Raw genomic sequence first — 13,988 nt, forward strand, 5'->3', positions numbered from 1 at the left:
CTTAGTCTCTTTCTCTTTGGTTTGGTTGTTTGCACAAGAATTTTTGAAGGAACATACTGAATAAAATATTTTCGTGATTTATATGCAATACAGAGTGAGTGTATGGAGTATGAAACAAAAAATACAAAAGAGAGAATGCACCAGTTTTAAGTATCAGATCCAACGAATGAGTAAACAGAAGAGACACAGGGGAACCAGTACTGACATTTTCCGTCTTTGCTACCATTGTCGATCATTGCGAGTCCCTCCTGGAAAAAGTTATAGAATCACAAAGTTTCAGGACCAACATTGGTTGCGTTGGATTTACCATGTGTACTAAATCAACTGGGAAAATGAATAGCAGATGCATACCTCCAACAGAGTTTCGAGAGCATCTATGACCCGACCAGATGTCCAGGAGAGACGTCTTTGTACCTCTTCCACAGTCACAAAGCCTTGACCCTGTGGGGGTGGAAAGCAACATAAAATCATAAAACATGTGAAACTTTGTCTTCTTTGTGAGGAAGAAGAATATATGTATATGATTAAAACCTGAGCGAGCTCCAAGATTTGGTTATGGTCTTTGTTGAGCTCAGTGGGGACTGAACGGACAAGCTTTTTCTTGCCAATTGTGATAACCTCAAATCCGCTACCCAATACCTAACGAATAAAAATCCCAAGATAGCAGCAAGAACAATTCAAAACTTCCTTTTTGTTTGAAAGATCTGAAAAGAAACATACCTTGATCTTGCTGATAGCACGAAGACAATCATCTTCGGTGACAGCTTCACGGTCTTTCTTCCTTCTCTGGCGAAGATGGCTGCAGAGCTCTTGCAAGCTTATCAAACCTCCATTGAGTGACCTTGTTTGCATGCAAACTTCAATAATCTGAACTCCTGTTTGATCAATTTGCTATTTTTTCAGATACATGTTATCCAACTTACTAACATCACAGAAGGCAATGTGCGATTCCAAGTAAGAACTATGCCTTTGTCTATGAGCCTTTATGCAAACATGAACTTAAGAAGCCATAGCTAACAATATAAGCATATATCTTCAAACATACCAAGTTCATAGTAGAAGTCACCAATACCCAGGAGCTCAGCCCAGAAGCCCTTGTTGGAAGCAAGTGGATCCACACCAACTTTAGCACACATTTCATGGAACTGAGCTCTAAAGGCTGGATTTTTACGAATGTCATTCTGCAACCAATGGCAAAAAAAAAAATGTTTCTTTTTAATGAAACAAACAACACCAATCCGAAAATCATATAATTAAATATAAAATCAAGAGAGGATGATAGAAATTTCAAGACCTTGTGTTTGCGAGCGAACTCTTCAAGCTGGGACTTGAAAGTGGCGAGCTGCTCTTTCATCATATCAGTCCGTAACTTTGCCACATTTTCTCCTAATAACCGATACTGATCCTGTTTGATTTTCATCCAGATAAAGAGTTAAAAGTCACAGACGATACATTGGAAACAAACCGAAATAGAATATCAAATCTTGTTAAAGAAGCCAAACCCGAGCAGCTGCCGCCTTTTGAAGACCTCCGATTCCTGGTCGCCGTCGCATCTTTCGATCTTTGCAATTCTCTCTGTCGATCGAGGGGGAGGAATGTTATACAATCAGAGAAGACGGCATATGTTTTGTCTATTTAGTGATTTATTTCTTCGTCTTTCAAAAATCAGAGTGGCGCAGCGGAAGCGTGGTGGGCCCATAACCCACAGGTCCCAGGATCGAAACCTGGCTCTGATAGATATTACTTTTTTTTGTTTTTTTATTGATACAGAGCCCATTCAAATATTTTCCACAAAAACAACAACCCATTACATAAAGAACCCAGTCTGAACCATCCCGAAGCCCATTAAGTGATATTCTTTCTTCCTATTTAATTTTTTTTTCCACAGTTTCTCTCACTTGATGTCTCTCTTACCTCGTCAAAACGACATATAATATTTTTGACAATTAGGCCTTTATGTTTGTGAATGTCACAATGTTGGTGAAAGTTGTGAACAACAGTACAAAAGCCGAGCTGTGTGTTTCAACAATGTTGCATCTCACAGTAAAGGACTTACACAATCAAATACGTTTACCGACTGGGCAGAGCTGCTATCTTGGATTAGAGGTGCGCCACCAAAGCTCATTCTTCTTAGGAAACTGGCGACTCAATCCACTATCTATCACTTATGGAAACAGAGAAATAATCTGATCCATAACCAGTCATCAGTCCCTGCTGCAACTGTCTTCCATGCTATTGACAAAGAAATTCGTAACATCATCTCGGCAAGGAGACACAGAAAGCACTTCGACACACTAATGATCTTGTGGTTGAGATAAGTCAGATCTTTTGTTGTTCAAACTTGTGTCCCATCTTGTTTTTATTTCTTTTTGCCAAGATGACACAAACATAAGATTCTACTTTGTATTATCTTTCTTTCATCTATGATATTTACAGTTTAGCAAAAAAAAAGGACTTACACAAATATTCTTTGAAAAATGATTTGAAAGTTGGCGTAGGGGCGTGACAGTAGACTATCACAAGCTAAAACAGAAGGAAATAAATCCAAACTATATTACACTAAGCAATATTAGATTAGCAAACTTAACACTACTATAGATAAAACCATAAGGCATGTGATAAACACATCCAACCACCAAATATATACACCGCCCCTCTTCTCACCAACCTCCTCTTGATATTTGTCATCCACAAATAAACTAATGTGATTACCGACTCCTTTATTGAAATTTCTGGTCACAGAACTGACCACATAAACTTCGTTTTTAAAAGGCCCAAACTTTGAAGGTTCTGTCAGAGAAAAAAACAAAGAGATAAAAAAGGATTCAGTAATGGCCACCTCAGGAACCGCTTCTACTTTCAGACCATCCGTTTCAGCTTCTTCTAGATTGACCCATCTCAGATCACCGCCCTCCAAAGTCCCCCTCTTTACGCCTCTGCCTTCCTCTCGCTCACGTTCGTTCTCTGTCTCTTGCACCATCGCAAAGGACCCGACTTTTCTCATGGCCGAGGCGGAGAATACCAAGACCGCTGGATCTGACCCGACCCTGTGGAAACGACCCGATTCGTTCGGTCGGTTTGGGAAGTTTGGTGGGAAGTACGTCCCTGAAACTCTAATGCACGCTCTCTCCGAACTCGAAACCGCTTTCTACTCGCTTGCCACCGACGATGATTTCCAGGTGACTAATTTTGGTTTTTGATCTTATTAGAAAGTGAAAGATCCGCGAAATACTCTAATGACATCTGCGAAATGATTGTTCATACAGAAATTTAGAAACCAAGTTCATAATGTTCTTCAGCAATACATGTTTCTGCGTGATATACTGATATGCAATGCGGAAGTTTAGTGTCATCCTTGCGCATAAAGTTTCAAACTTTTGTCGGAAAATTGCTGTAATTTGGAAGTTTCAAACATAAAGTTTCAAACTTTTGTCGGAAAATTGTTGTAATTTGCCCCCAAAAAAAAAATCTGAAACCTGTCTGCATACTCATATGTTCGTAAGCAATAATACATGTTTCTGCGTGATGCAAGCTTGAAGCTTTTGATGTCTGATTAATGTTTGATGAAACTTGTAGAGGGAGTTGGCAGGGATCTTAAAAGACTACGTGGGTAGAGAAAGTCCTCTCTACTTCGCGGAGAGGCTCACAGAGCATTACCGCCGAGAAAACGGCGAAGGACCGCTCATATACCTCAAGAGGGAAGACCTGAACCATACCGGTGCTCACAAGATCAACAACGCTGTGGCCCAAGCCCTTCTCGCCAAGCGTTTAGGCAAGAAGAGGATTATCGCCGAGACAGGAGCTGGCCAACACGGCGTAGCCACAGCTACCGTGTGTGCACGTTTCGGTTTGCAGTGTATCATCTACATGGGTGCTCAAGACATGGAGAGACAGGCTCTCAACGTGTTCAGGATGCGTCTACTCGGCGCTGAGGTGAGGGGAGTCCACTCAGGAACGGCGACTTTGAAGGATGCGACGTCTGAAGCTATAAGGGATTGGGTGACTAACGTGGAGACTACTCATTACATATTGGGATCTGTTGCGGGTCCTCATCCTTATCCTATGATGGTTAGAGACTTCCATGCGGTGATTGGGAAAGAGACGAGGAGACAAGCGATGGAGAAGTGGGGTGGGAAGCCTGATGTCTTGGTTGCTTGTGTTGGTGGTGGCTCGAATGCTATGGGACTGTTTCATGAGTTTGTGGATGATACTGAGGTGCGTATGATTGGTGTGGAAGCTGCTGGGTTTGGACTGGACAGTGGCAAACACGCTGCTACGTTGACAAAAGGAGACGTTGGTGTTCTGCACGGAGCTATGAGTTACTTGCTGCAAGATGATGATGGACAAATCATTGAACCACACTCCATCAGTGCTGGGTAAGTTCAAATATTGTTCATGGTCTTCCTTAGTATCCGTTTCTAAAGATTTAATGATCATGTTAATAGATTGGATTACCCTGGAGTTGGACCTGAGCATAGTTTCCTTAAAGACATGGGACGGGCTGAATACTACAGCGTTACCGATGAAGAAGCCTTGGAAGGTACTTTATTTGTCTTTATATGTTTCTTTGACATGTAATGATAAGTTGCATTGTTTTTGCTTACTGATCTCCTTCGTGTGTAGCGTTTAAGAGAGTGTCTCGGTTGGAGGGAATAATCCCTGCTTTGGAGACGTCACATGCATTGGCTCATCTCGAGAAGCTTTGTCCGACGTTACCTGATGGTGCTAGAGTGGTGTTAAACTTCAGCGGGAGAGGTGATAAGGATGTTCAGACGGCCATCAAGTATCTTGAAGTTTAAAGAGAAGAATACTTTTGTTTTCAGACAGTGACATTTTGTTTTAGTTGGTTTGTTAGTTCTTGCTTCTTGGTCGGAAAACCCAAATAGGAACAAAGTATTAAGAAGAGAACGAAAAAAATAAAAATGTATCCTATAAATAAAACTGTTCTATTGAGCGTTTGATGTTCTTATAAGAAGTTCGAACTGTTTTGTTTTCCACTCAGCTTTAATTTAACCTAAACAAAAAAAAACCTTAATGATTGAATTATTTGAAAAGTCTACTTAAATCTGTAAATAAACACGAGTATACTCACGCATATGTTTGATGTCAACTCATTGCACTTCCCTTAAACATTGCATTGCAGAAATGATGGTTTTCAGAAATTCAAATCACAAGACTGTCAACTTTGGTGTCATCCTCTTCGTCCAACTAATCAAGGTTTGACTCATCTAGTGGATGATATGGGTCGGTATTAATGATACTGATACATTTCACAGAAACCTAGAAAAAATGGAATGTATTTGGAAATTTGAACAGAAAAATGGTTTAAAAAATAAACAGCAATAGTAATGAGTGAAGTTCTTTCGGTATATAGACTTAGTATTCATAGAAGAGATAGGTATATATTGTGGATGAAATTATTAGGTTTTACGCATATAATCAACTACATATATGTGCAAAATCAGAATGTCAGCTACGAGGGATAGTTGTAGACTTAGGAACTGAATTGGGATTAAGTAGTATGCACAGTAGGTGAATTCTCATGCATTCACCTAAATACACCGAACTTGGTGTATATGGACATCAAATAATCTTCAGAATAGCCTAATTTTATACACAGATTTCCCATTTTAATTCGGAATGTAGACAATATATGGCATTTCTTGAATATTTGCATTGTTGTGGTCCTGCTTTGATAAATTCCAAGGAGGCGTTTTCGATCATTCTTCGGTGTAAACCGAAATATCCCTTGAAAGTGTTGAAGGTTCTTGAAGAGGTGCTATGGGAATTTGCAAAACAGGCCTAGGGGGCACTTCAAGAGCATCCAAGCTTCCTTCCATCATCTCTACAACTCTGTTCATAGGTGGGCGATCCAACGGAGAAGACTGAATACACCACAAACCAACCAAAGCCATCTTCTTTGCTAGCTCATGTTCCTCATTGCTGATTTCATCCTCGATAAGCCTTCTAGACTTTCCTAATTCAATATCCCTATATATCCACTCAGGAAAGTATATTGAACTCGTGTTAGAAGCGGAGTCTTGATGAGCTTTTTCTTTATTCCTTGCGCCAATCATCTCTAGAACCAACATCCCGTAGCTATATACATCTGACTTGTGAGAGACACTCCCATAGACCCTTGAAATCATTTCTGGTGCTATGTACCCGACTGTACCTCGTGTGTCCAGCAATGACAGTGCACTCTCTTTCTTCTCGCAGAGCTTAGCAAGACCAAAGTCTGAAACCTTGGGGCAAAAGTTTTCATCTAAGAGTACATTTTGTGGTTTTATGTCGAAATGTACAATCCTCGTTTTGCAGCCGTGATGCAAGTATTCTAGGCCTCGAGCAACTCCAAGCGCAATTTGATACAATGCCGTCCAGTCCAAAGTATTGCCTGCGATGAATTTATCAAGGGACCCGTTTCCCAAAAATTCATATATAATAGCTCTTTTGGAACGTTCAGAGCAGAAACCAAGCAAGGAAACAATGTTGTGATGAGAAGTTTGGCTCATGCTTGCAACCTCGTTCGTGAAATCTTCACCATTGCCCTTTGAATCTTTCAAGACCTTCACCGCAACCATACGGCCATCAGGAAGAGTTCCTCGATACACAATTCCAAATCCGCCTCTCCCGACCACTTCCGCAAATGACTTTGTAATTCTTTTCACTTGTGCATAAGAGTAGTGTTTGAGTGGAATAAGAGACTTGAGATTTTGCTGTCTCTGTCGTGTTTCTCTCTTCCAGAGGTAACAAAGAAACAATGATAGTAAGACCAAGAACATAACAACGCCTGCTACTGAGCCCGAAACTAGAAATAAACAGAGAAATTCGTGAGTTAAGTAATACACATAAACAGTTCAAAGTCTATCTTCCCAGCAAACTAACTCACCTTTGCCAATTGCATTGACCAAAGACCCTGTTCAACCATTCAACAAGTAAAATTTTGTCAGAATGGAATCAAACTAAATAACTTACAAAAATCTATCTAAAGTTGTCAATGTTAATCTTAAATTTTATGGAACACATCTCCATTAAATCTATCTTTATAGTGATAGTGAAACACATTTTTAATCTAAATAGCAAACTTTTACATTGAAATATGAAAACACAAACCTAATCTAAATTGTAACTTTCCAAAATCTTTGAATTATCCAACAGTACTAACCTTTGTGAACTGTGTTGACCGAAAACCCTGTTTAACACGTGTAAAATGTTGTCATAATGAAACCAAACTTGATCTGAAAAGTAATAAAAAGAACAAAATGAGAGAAAACGACGTTTTACCTTGACTTGTCTTTCCAGAGCTACAAGTATCGCCATGGGTCCCATCGTCGCAATAGCAGACGAATCGATTAAAAGCTTGATCGTATCCACAAGCACCCTTAGATTCTAGGCACATGGAGCAGTCTTGTTTAAGTTGAAGCTCGAAACCCTGTTCAAGAGTCTTCTTTAGATTATTTGAATCCAGAGTGTGTAGGTTCGATCCGGAAAAAGGCATGCTGACGTAATCTGTGCAGTTTTCCTTCATGTAGTCAATGCCATCCCTCCCGTTGAATAAAGAAGACGAGCTGTTTATCACAACACAATAGTTGTTGTTTTTTACACCTTCTTTACATTGAAAGTCTGTAACGTAATTGTAAGCTTCACTACTGTAGATAATGGATGATAAGTCTTGGCAGTCATAAAGCATTGTTAGCAGATTGGTGTCATTAGCCAGTTGAAGGGCATTTTGGTAGAATGGTCCATTTAGTGGGTCTGAAGGACAAATATTGTCGATATAATCTGATCTGGCGAGTCTTATATTACGAGAAGTGTAATTTGCGTTTAAGATTCTGAACTTCACGGAAGAGACAGTAAGCTCTGCGAATCCTTGGCTACAGTTGAGCTTAAAGCCAGGGTAGCCGCAGGTTTCTCTGTCAGGTGTCCAGAAAGGGTACAAGAGACCGCCTTGATTACCACAGAGAAACGTTTGACTGCATTGTTTGTAATGGTCATAACCTGGGACATCAGCATCTGTGAACACTGGGTTTGGAGCTTCGGCTGGAGGTAAGGACGCCGGACTCACAACTTCTAAGAGGCCACCTGGTTGGACAGGAGCCATGTAAGGTAGAGTTTCTTTGCTTCCCAAACATTTATTCCCTGCACAAGAGAAAAACAAAATTAGGCATTATTGATGTCATATTGTTGAGACCCTCTGGTGCAAAGAATAATCCACTTACTTCTGTATCTAGCAGCTGTGAAAGGAAACTCAGTGATGGTTCCATTTACACCAGCTCCAGTAACATAAGAGTTTATCTCAACAGTTGCGTCAGAGAAGAAGTCATATGGCTGAGATACAAACTCGTTCTGGAACAGTTCCACATATACCGGAAGCTGAGACTTCTGCAGCCTCTCCACAACATTGGTTTGCCCCGTGACGAACCCATAAAATGTGGGAAATACTGATACTTTCGTGATGACAACAGCACTGGCAAATTCTTTTATCTCTTCAATAGCAGAGTCACTAATATCACTAATGGTTTTTTCAACTTTGTAGACTGTCTCATACTTGCTCTGATTCCTGAACTCAACTAGGACCGAGCTATCCGTTGACTGAATCATGACTTTTGTAGTGGTTATTCGAGTGCTGTAAGCAGTTTCCGTGAGGGTATCGAGAACCGCTTTAACCATGTTGAGCCCTTGCTTCTGTCGCAGGTACATTGCATTCTGAAGGACACAATAAAAATTAAGTGGCCATTAAAGACGTTAGAGTAGGCCTGACCTTTTTACCCAAACCAAAACACAGAATTCTGATCCAAAACATTATATGAAAACATCCAAACGGGACATCTATATTAGTCATGTTCTTTTGATAAACGCAGTATCTTGCGTCAGCGTCACCAAATATTCAAGCGGTGAAAGAAACGCGGACAGAGATGACGAGAAAGAAATGTCGCCGTAACAGCAAAAGGATTCGCCGCAGTCTCGTTTAATTGACGCTAGAATTTCAAGCGATCAAATATCATAGGAAATCTGACGCTGCGTCTCGTTTAACTAACACCGGATTCAGTGGTTCTTTGCCATCATGCTTTTAAAGCAACAAAATTGCAGGGTTAATTGGAGACGTTGACACTAGACGCAGCGTCTATCAAAAGAACAGGGCTATTATTAAAAGAGAAGTATCCATTAAAAAATACCTCTAAGTTTTCTAATTTATTTACACTTTCATGCTACTGATAATTAAATTAAACTACCTATTTTAATGCTTGTCTTTTCCAATTAAATTAATGAGTTTTCTTTAATCAAATTTAAACTTAATATCATTAAATGAATCTACCTATTTTAATATTTGTCTTTTTCAGTTAAATTAATGATTTTTCCTTAATCAAATTTAAACTTAATGTCATTAAATGAACCTAAAAATACATCATATTAAACGTAGCTTATTACGGACGAGTACGGCCAATAATGAACTTGAATTTTATTTTTACGAAAACGTGAATCACTTGATGTATATAATATTTAAAATATATTAACCACAATATAACAAATGCATCATACTTATACTTTAGTTTGAAATGATCATGCTCAAGTTTTATATAGTCAACTTACATCATGCACCGATCGATGTACAATATTCAAACCACCTATTGATTTTCTAAGCTTTATAAAAAACAAATCAATAAATACAAACTCAAAATCCAATATTTTCTATTAATCAAAACATAATATCTTTAGTGTCGTATCTTTAATGTACTTATTAAATATAGAAAATGTAACCATAATTACACTAATTATAAGAATAGATTTGATTCCAACCAATTGATCTATTACTTCGGTAATTGATTTGCTTGCAGAAGAGGAAACAATAATTTAAAATTTGTAAGAATATAAAGATACAAAGATTCCAACCAATTGCCTATATTTGCTTATGATTTCCGTATAATAAGCTTCAAATTGAACATTGAAAAAGATAGAGTTTTTTTTATCTTTTACCGACACATAATTTAAACAAAACAAAGAGTTAAAGACAATTTTTTGTTACACTTCCCGAAAAAAACGGTTACAACATGGGCTTTCATAATATGGTCTTTTAACATATCATTTAATAATTATCTTGACACAAAACAAAGACTATAAATAATTTATTATTAATAAAATAATGAAATTATTTACAATTTGATGACTAATTCATCGCCCTTTTTTATATGTTAAATTTTACATAGAAGTTTAAAAATCATTGCATTTTCTTTAAACATGTATAACTAATTTATAATCTTTTATGCCATACTAAGTCATAATATAATATTTCTTCATATTTTACATTAATAACTTCTATTTTTATATATCGTCTACAATTCTCTAATTACGTCTATTTGTTCAATTTTTTATATGATATCGAATATTCGTTAAATAGATGGTTTAAGACGCCAAAAAAATTATTTACTTGGTGAATATAATACATCAAATATTACAAATACATCATTTAGTTAAATAAATAACCAATAACCAATAACCAAAAATTCATACCCGCGATGGTGCGCGGGTCAGGGTCTAATAAGAATTATGTACAAATACAACCCAAACCGAATCGAAATCTGAACCAGAATCCAAAAAAATATGAAATTAATTAAAAAATATGTTAAATCTTTTAATATATGTTAAAGTAATTCAAATATTTATAGTATTTTAAATTAAAAAAAATTGAAGTTTATTTTTTTTTAATAGTTTTTAGTTAGTCTAGGTTTAACTAGTTTTAGTTAGATTTTTGAATATTTTTGGTCAATTATTTTAAATTTCTATTAAAATTTTTTGGCTATTTCAAACATTAGTTATAAATAACCCTACTCTGAACGGGACAACCAAAAGTCCCGGCACAGCCTATCTGATTTGTTACAAAATCATAAAAGGAATGATAGGAATAAAAGAAATGATTTTTTATGGAATAGGAAAAATTGGAATGATGTTAAAAATGGAATAAAAACTGAAATTATAAATGGAATAAAGATTCTACATATTCCATTCATTCAACGAGGTTTAAAATCATGAATAAAAGAAATAACTTTTACAAAAGATTTATTTTTTTGTTCCATTCCAAAAATGGAATAAATGGAATTGATTTTGGAAAACATACATAATAACTGGCAACTAATTTATGGAATCCCATGGAATGATCCATTCCAAATGATTTTATTCCAAAAAATGTCATTCCAGTTGCAGCCTAAGAGGTACGGGAACTGACCTCTACACTGATCAAAACACCGGAGAGAGAAGTGGAGTGTTTTGCCAACTTTAGGAATTCAGAAAGTAAAATAAGCTTTCCAGATTTTTTCTCATTCGGATTCCTGAACATATTGTATACCCTGTAAGGGTTTGAAATCGCAGCTGCACAAAAAAAATACAGAGAATAGTTGTCGTAACTCGTAACTCTCAAGGTATGTAATTATCTGACCATATAGTATCTTAGGCCAAGTGGAAACTTACGAATCAAGCTCTGGATCTCAGACCATGTGAGACTAAAAGTGTATATTCCATCGTTTGAGCTAATCTCAGGAACATGTGTTGAACGCTGAGCGAAAGATGTTTGGGCGATGTTTGTGATGTTCGAGAGATCTATTGAATGTGAGCAAAAAGGTTTACCGTCTCTGGACATTTGGACCGAGCAGTCGATAACACCAGCACCATCTCTGATAGCCTTATCATATGCCAAGTCTGTACATCCAGGATAGTCCCCACTCGCTCCATTTTTTGATATAACAAGAAAATCAACTGAACCATGAACCATTTTGATAAAGTTAGAGATATATAGGTTTCCTTTTTTCTACTAGTCAGAAAGAAATATATGCAAAGTAGTTACTCTTACTACCTTGTTTTGTAGCGTTTCTGCGAAGGTGGGAGAAGCATTCTTGAAGAAAATATAAAAGGAAAATGATTGATGTGAGTGTTTCGAGCAATGTTCTAAGGACATAAATAAACTACTTTAAGAGATTTTGCTTACCGACAGATGCAGATGCACTTATGGGAAAGTCAGAGAGAACACCATCGACAGAGAAGTTGCCATTATCCACAAAAGATAGATACTCAGAGACAGGATCATAACTATAGTCATGTGCAATATCAACATCATTAGCAAAACCCGACACAAACACTTCAAGTCCTGCTTTGTGAGCATCTTGAACTAAGGATGTGGAGGGAAGCAAGTACTGCTTGTCATCGAGTGGCAATACGTAAGACTTGGGAACAAGAATCCCTGAAGCAAACGTCTTGACAAAAGTCAAGTTACTCAAGATAGAACCGTATGATCTGTTTGTCGTCGGCTCGAATGTTTCTTTCTCGAGAAAACGGAACACGAAGATCGGTCCATTATGCCCGAACCGGCCAGCAATCTTTGTAAAGAAATTCACTTCAGGGGAAGAGATGTAGTCAATGGAAACATTTTTTGAAGCAGATATCAGAAAATTGCTCATGCTCAGATTATTCTGCGCGTAGAAGGCATCGTGCTGAACGTTTAACCATAAGCCTCGTGGTCTCAACTCTATGTTTACAGTTTGAACAGTGGAGATCGTGTATCCATTACCATCGAATCTGTCTGAACGAGATAATATACCTCGGATCACTGCAAAACAAGAAGAAGACATTTGTGAGAAGTTGCGAGAAACAGTGAAGCACTTACTTGTTGGGGAATGAAGACTTACAGTAAACCTTGTTGAGATCTTTCAAGGAGAAATCAACGGTGAACCAGCCCTGAGTAGGGACTCCATTAACCGGGTAAGTTTTTTGACCCTTTGGGTAAACAACTTCAATAGTTGAAGCATTGCTCATGTTTAGATCAGGGAAACAAATCCCAGCTCCATCTTTGGTTAATTGAACATCACACCACAGGATAGCATCTGCTACACTTGTCTGTAGTGCGAAGTTGTAAGCATCAAGGCTCGAATCTGGAAACAATCCAGAAAACCCTCCACGAGAGATCACACGAGGAGCATCACCTGGTAAAGTAAAAGTAATCACAAAGTTATTCTAATAAAAGAGAATACATATGATTATCCCAACTCCACAAAGTTATTCTAATAAAAGAGAATACATATGATTATCCCAACTCTACTACAGATCTCTGTATAAATAAAGTCGGAGTACTAGTTTTTATCGGACATTCATGCTTAAAGAAAGAGATAGAAAGTGAGAGCACTCTCACCACTGAGTGTTTTCCATGGACTTCTAGGTCTTTGAGCGTCAGTTTGAGAAGCAAACACGTGAATCAGAACAACACCACATAGTAAAACTGTTGAAGCTCCCATTGTCGGAAGTTAACTTTACTAGGTCCTGTTCTTTCTTCTCGGAGACCTACTAAATCACATAGATAGAAAAACATAAATAGTAGTCTTTAATGCATAAGCAGTCGTACGCATAGTGGGACTAATAATACAGACACGCTTAAGACTCCGGATCTTTCTTTTTTTTTTTGATTGCTTTTTTATGTGTTGACTCTTTAAGTCGTCTCTTTATTAAACTACGTTAAACCTTTGGCTACAAAATTGAGGCAGAGCAACCTTTTTTAATCAAGTAATTAACATTTTTTTCCCTCTGATGTGAAAAAGAAAGTGGAAGAAAAGTGAGTCGTACTGGTCATTTACTAGATCAGCTATGATTATAGTCTTTTTCTCTTCATTTTTGTTTTTGTTACTATTTCTAAACCTTTGCTGATACAGTTTACTATTCCTAAATGTCATTTCTTCTTGGAAATACCATATAGCCATATACTATCTCCTAAATCTGTTTGTCTTCATTCCTTTAACTTATCGACCATAGAGGATTTAGAGACTTGAAAACTCAACAGTTTGATTACCCATTTCTCAAGTAACATCAAACAATAAATGTTCAATGTTAACCAGCTTGTACTACCCTGGGGTACTGGACCTGAGCATAGTTTCCTTAAAGACATGGGACGGACTGAATACTAAAGAAGCTTTAGAAGGTACTTGTCTTTATATGTTTCTTTAACATCTAAT

The 13,988-nt window shown here is 37.5% G+C and overlaps 3 protein-coding genes and 1 non-coding gene across 4 annotated transcripts; 2 read left to right on the forward strand and 2 right to left on the reverse strand.

Moving 5' to 3' along the window:
* Positions 1–40: 40 nt before the first annotated feature.
* Positions 41–1,670, reverse strand: LOC103861671 (vacuolar protein sorting-associated protein 22 homolog 1). Its single transcript, XM_009139384.3, has 7 exons — positions 1,503–1,670; positions 1,295–1,405; positions 1,046–1,181; positions 721–875; positions 532–639; positions 352–441; positions 41–248 (listed from the first exon to the last, which is right to left on the reverse strand). The coding sequence occupies exons 1-7, from the start codon at positions 1,551–1,553 to the stop codon at positions 147–149; spliced, it is 753 nt and encodes a 250-aa protein (XP_009137632.1). The 5' UTR covers positions 1,554–1,670; the 3' UTR covers positions 41–146.
* On the forward strand, positions 1,665–1,736 carry TRNAM-CAU. The gene has a single exon. It is a non-coding gene; the product is annotated as a tRNA-Met (tRNA).
* Positions 1,737–2,683: 947 nt separating this feature from the next.
* Positions 2,684–4,997, forward strand: LOC103861672 (tryptophan synthase beta chain 2, chloroplastic). The gene is made up of 4 exons (XM_009139385.3): positions 2,684–3,179; positions 3,577–4,376; positions 4,446–4,540; positions 4,624–4,997. Exons 1-4 carry the CDS (start codon positions 2,832–2,834, stop codon positions 4,797–4,799), a joined length of 1,419 nt encoding a protein of 472 aa, XP_009137633.1. The 5' UTR covers positions 2,684–2,831; the 3' UTR covers positions 4,800–4,997.
* Positions 4,998–5,483: 486 nt separating this feature from the next.
* Positions 5,484–13,836, reverse strand: LOC103861673 (protein SUPPRESSOR OF NPR1-1 CONSTITUTIVE 4). The gene is made up of 11 exons (XM_009139387.3): positions 13,175–13,836; positions 12,675–12,968; positions 11,978–12,595; positions 11,846–11,884; positions 11,464–11,748; positions 11,222–11,364; positions 8,220–8,706; positions 7,285–8,139; positions 7,166–7,192; positions 6,890–6,916; positions 5,484–6,808 (listed from the first exon to the last, which is right to left on the reverse strand). The coding sequence occupies exons 1-11, from the start codon at positions 13,275–13,277 to the stop codon at positions 5,721–5,723; spliced, it is 3,966 nt and encodes a 1,321-aa protein (XP_009137635.1). The 5' UTR covers positions 13,278–13,836; the 3' UTR covers positions 5,484–5,720.
* Positions 13,837–13,988: the final 152 nt, after the last annotated feature.

The sequence above is a fragment of the Brassica rapa genome, chromosome A03 (assembly GCF_000309985.2).
Source record: "Brassica rapa cultivar Chiifu-401-42 chromosome A03, CAAS_Brap_v3.01, whole genome shotgun sequence".
Lineage (NCBI taxonomy): Eukaryota > Viridiplantae > Streptophyta > Magnoliopsida > Brassicales > Brassicaceae > Brassica > Brassica rapa.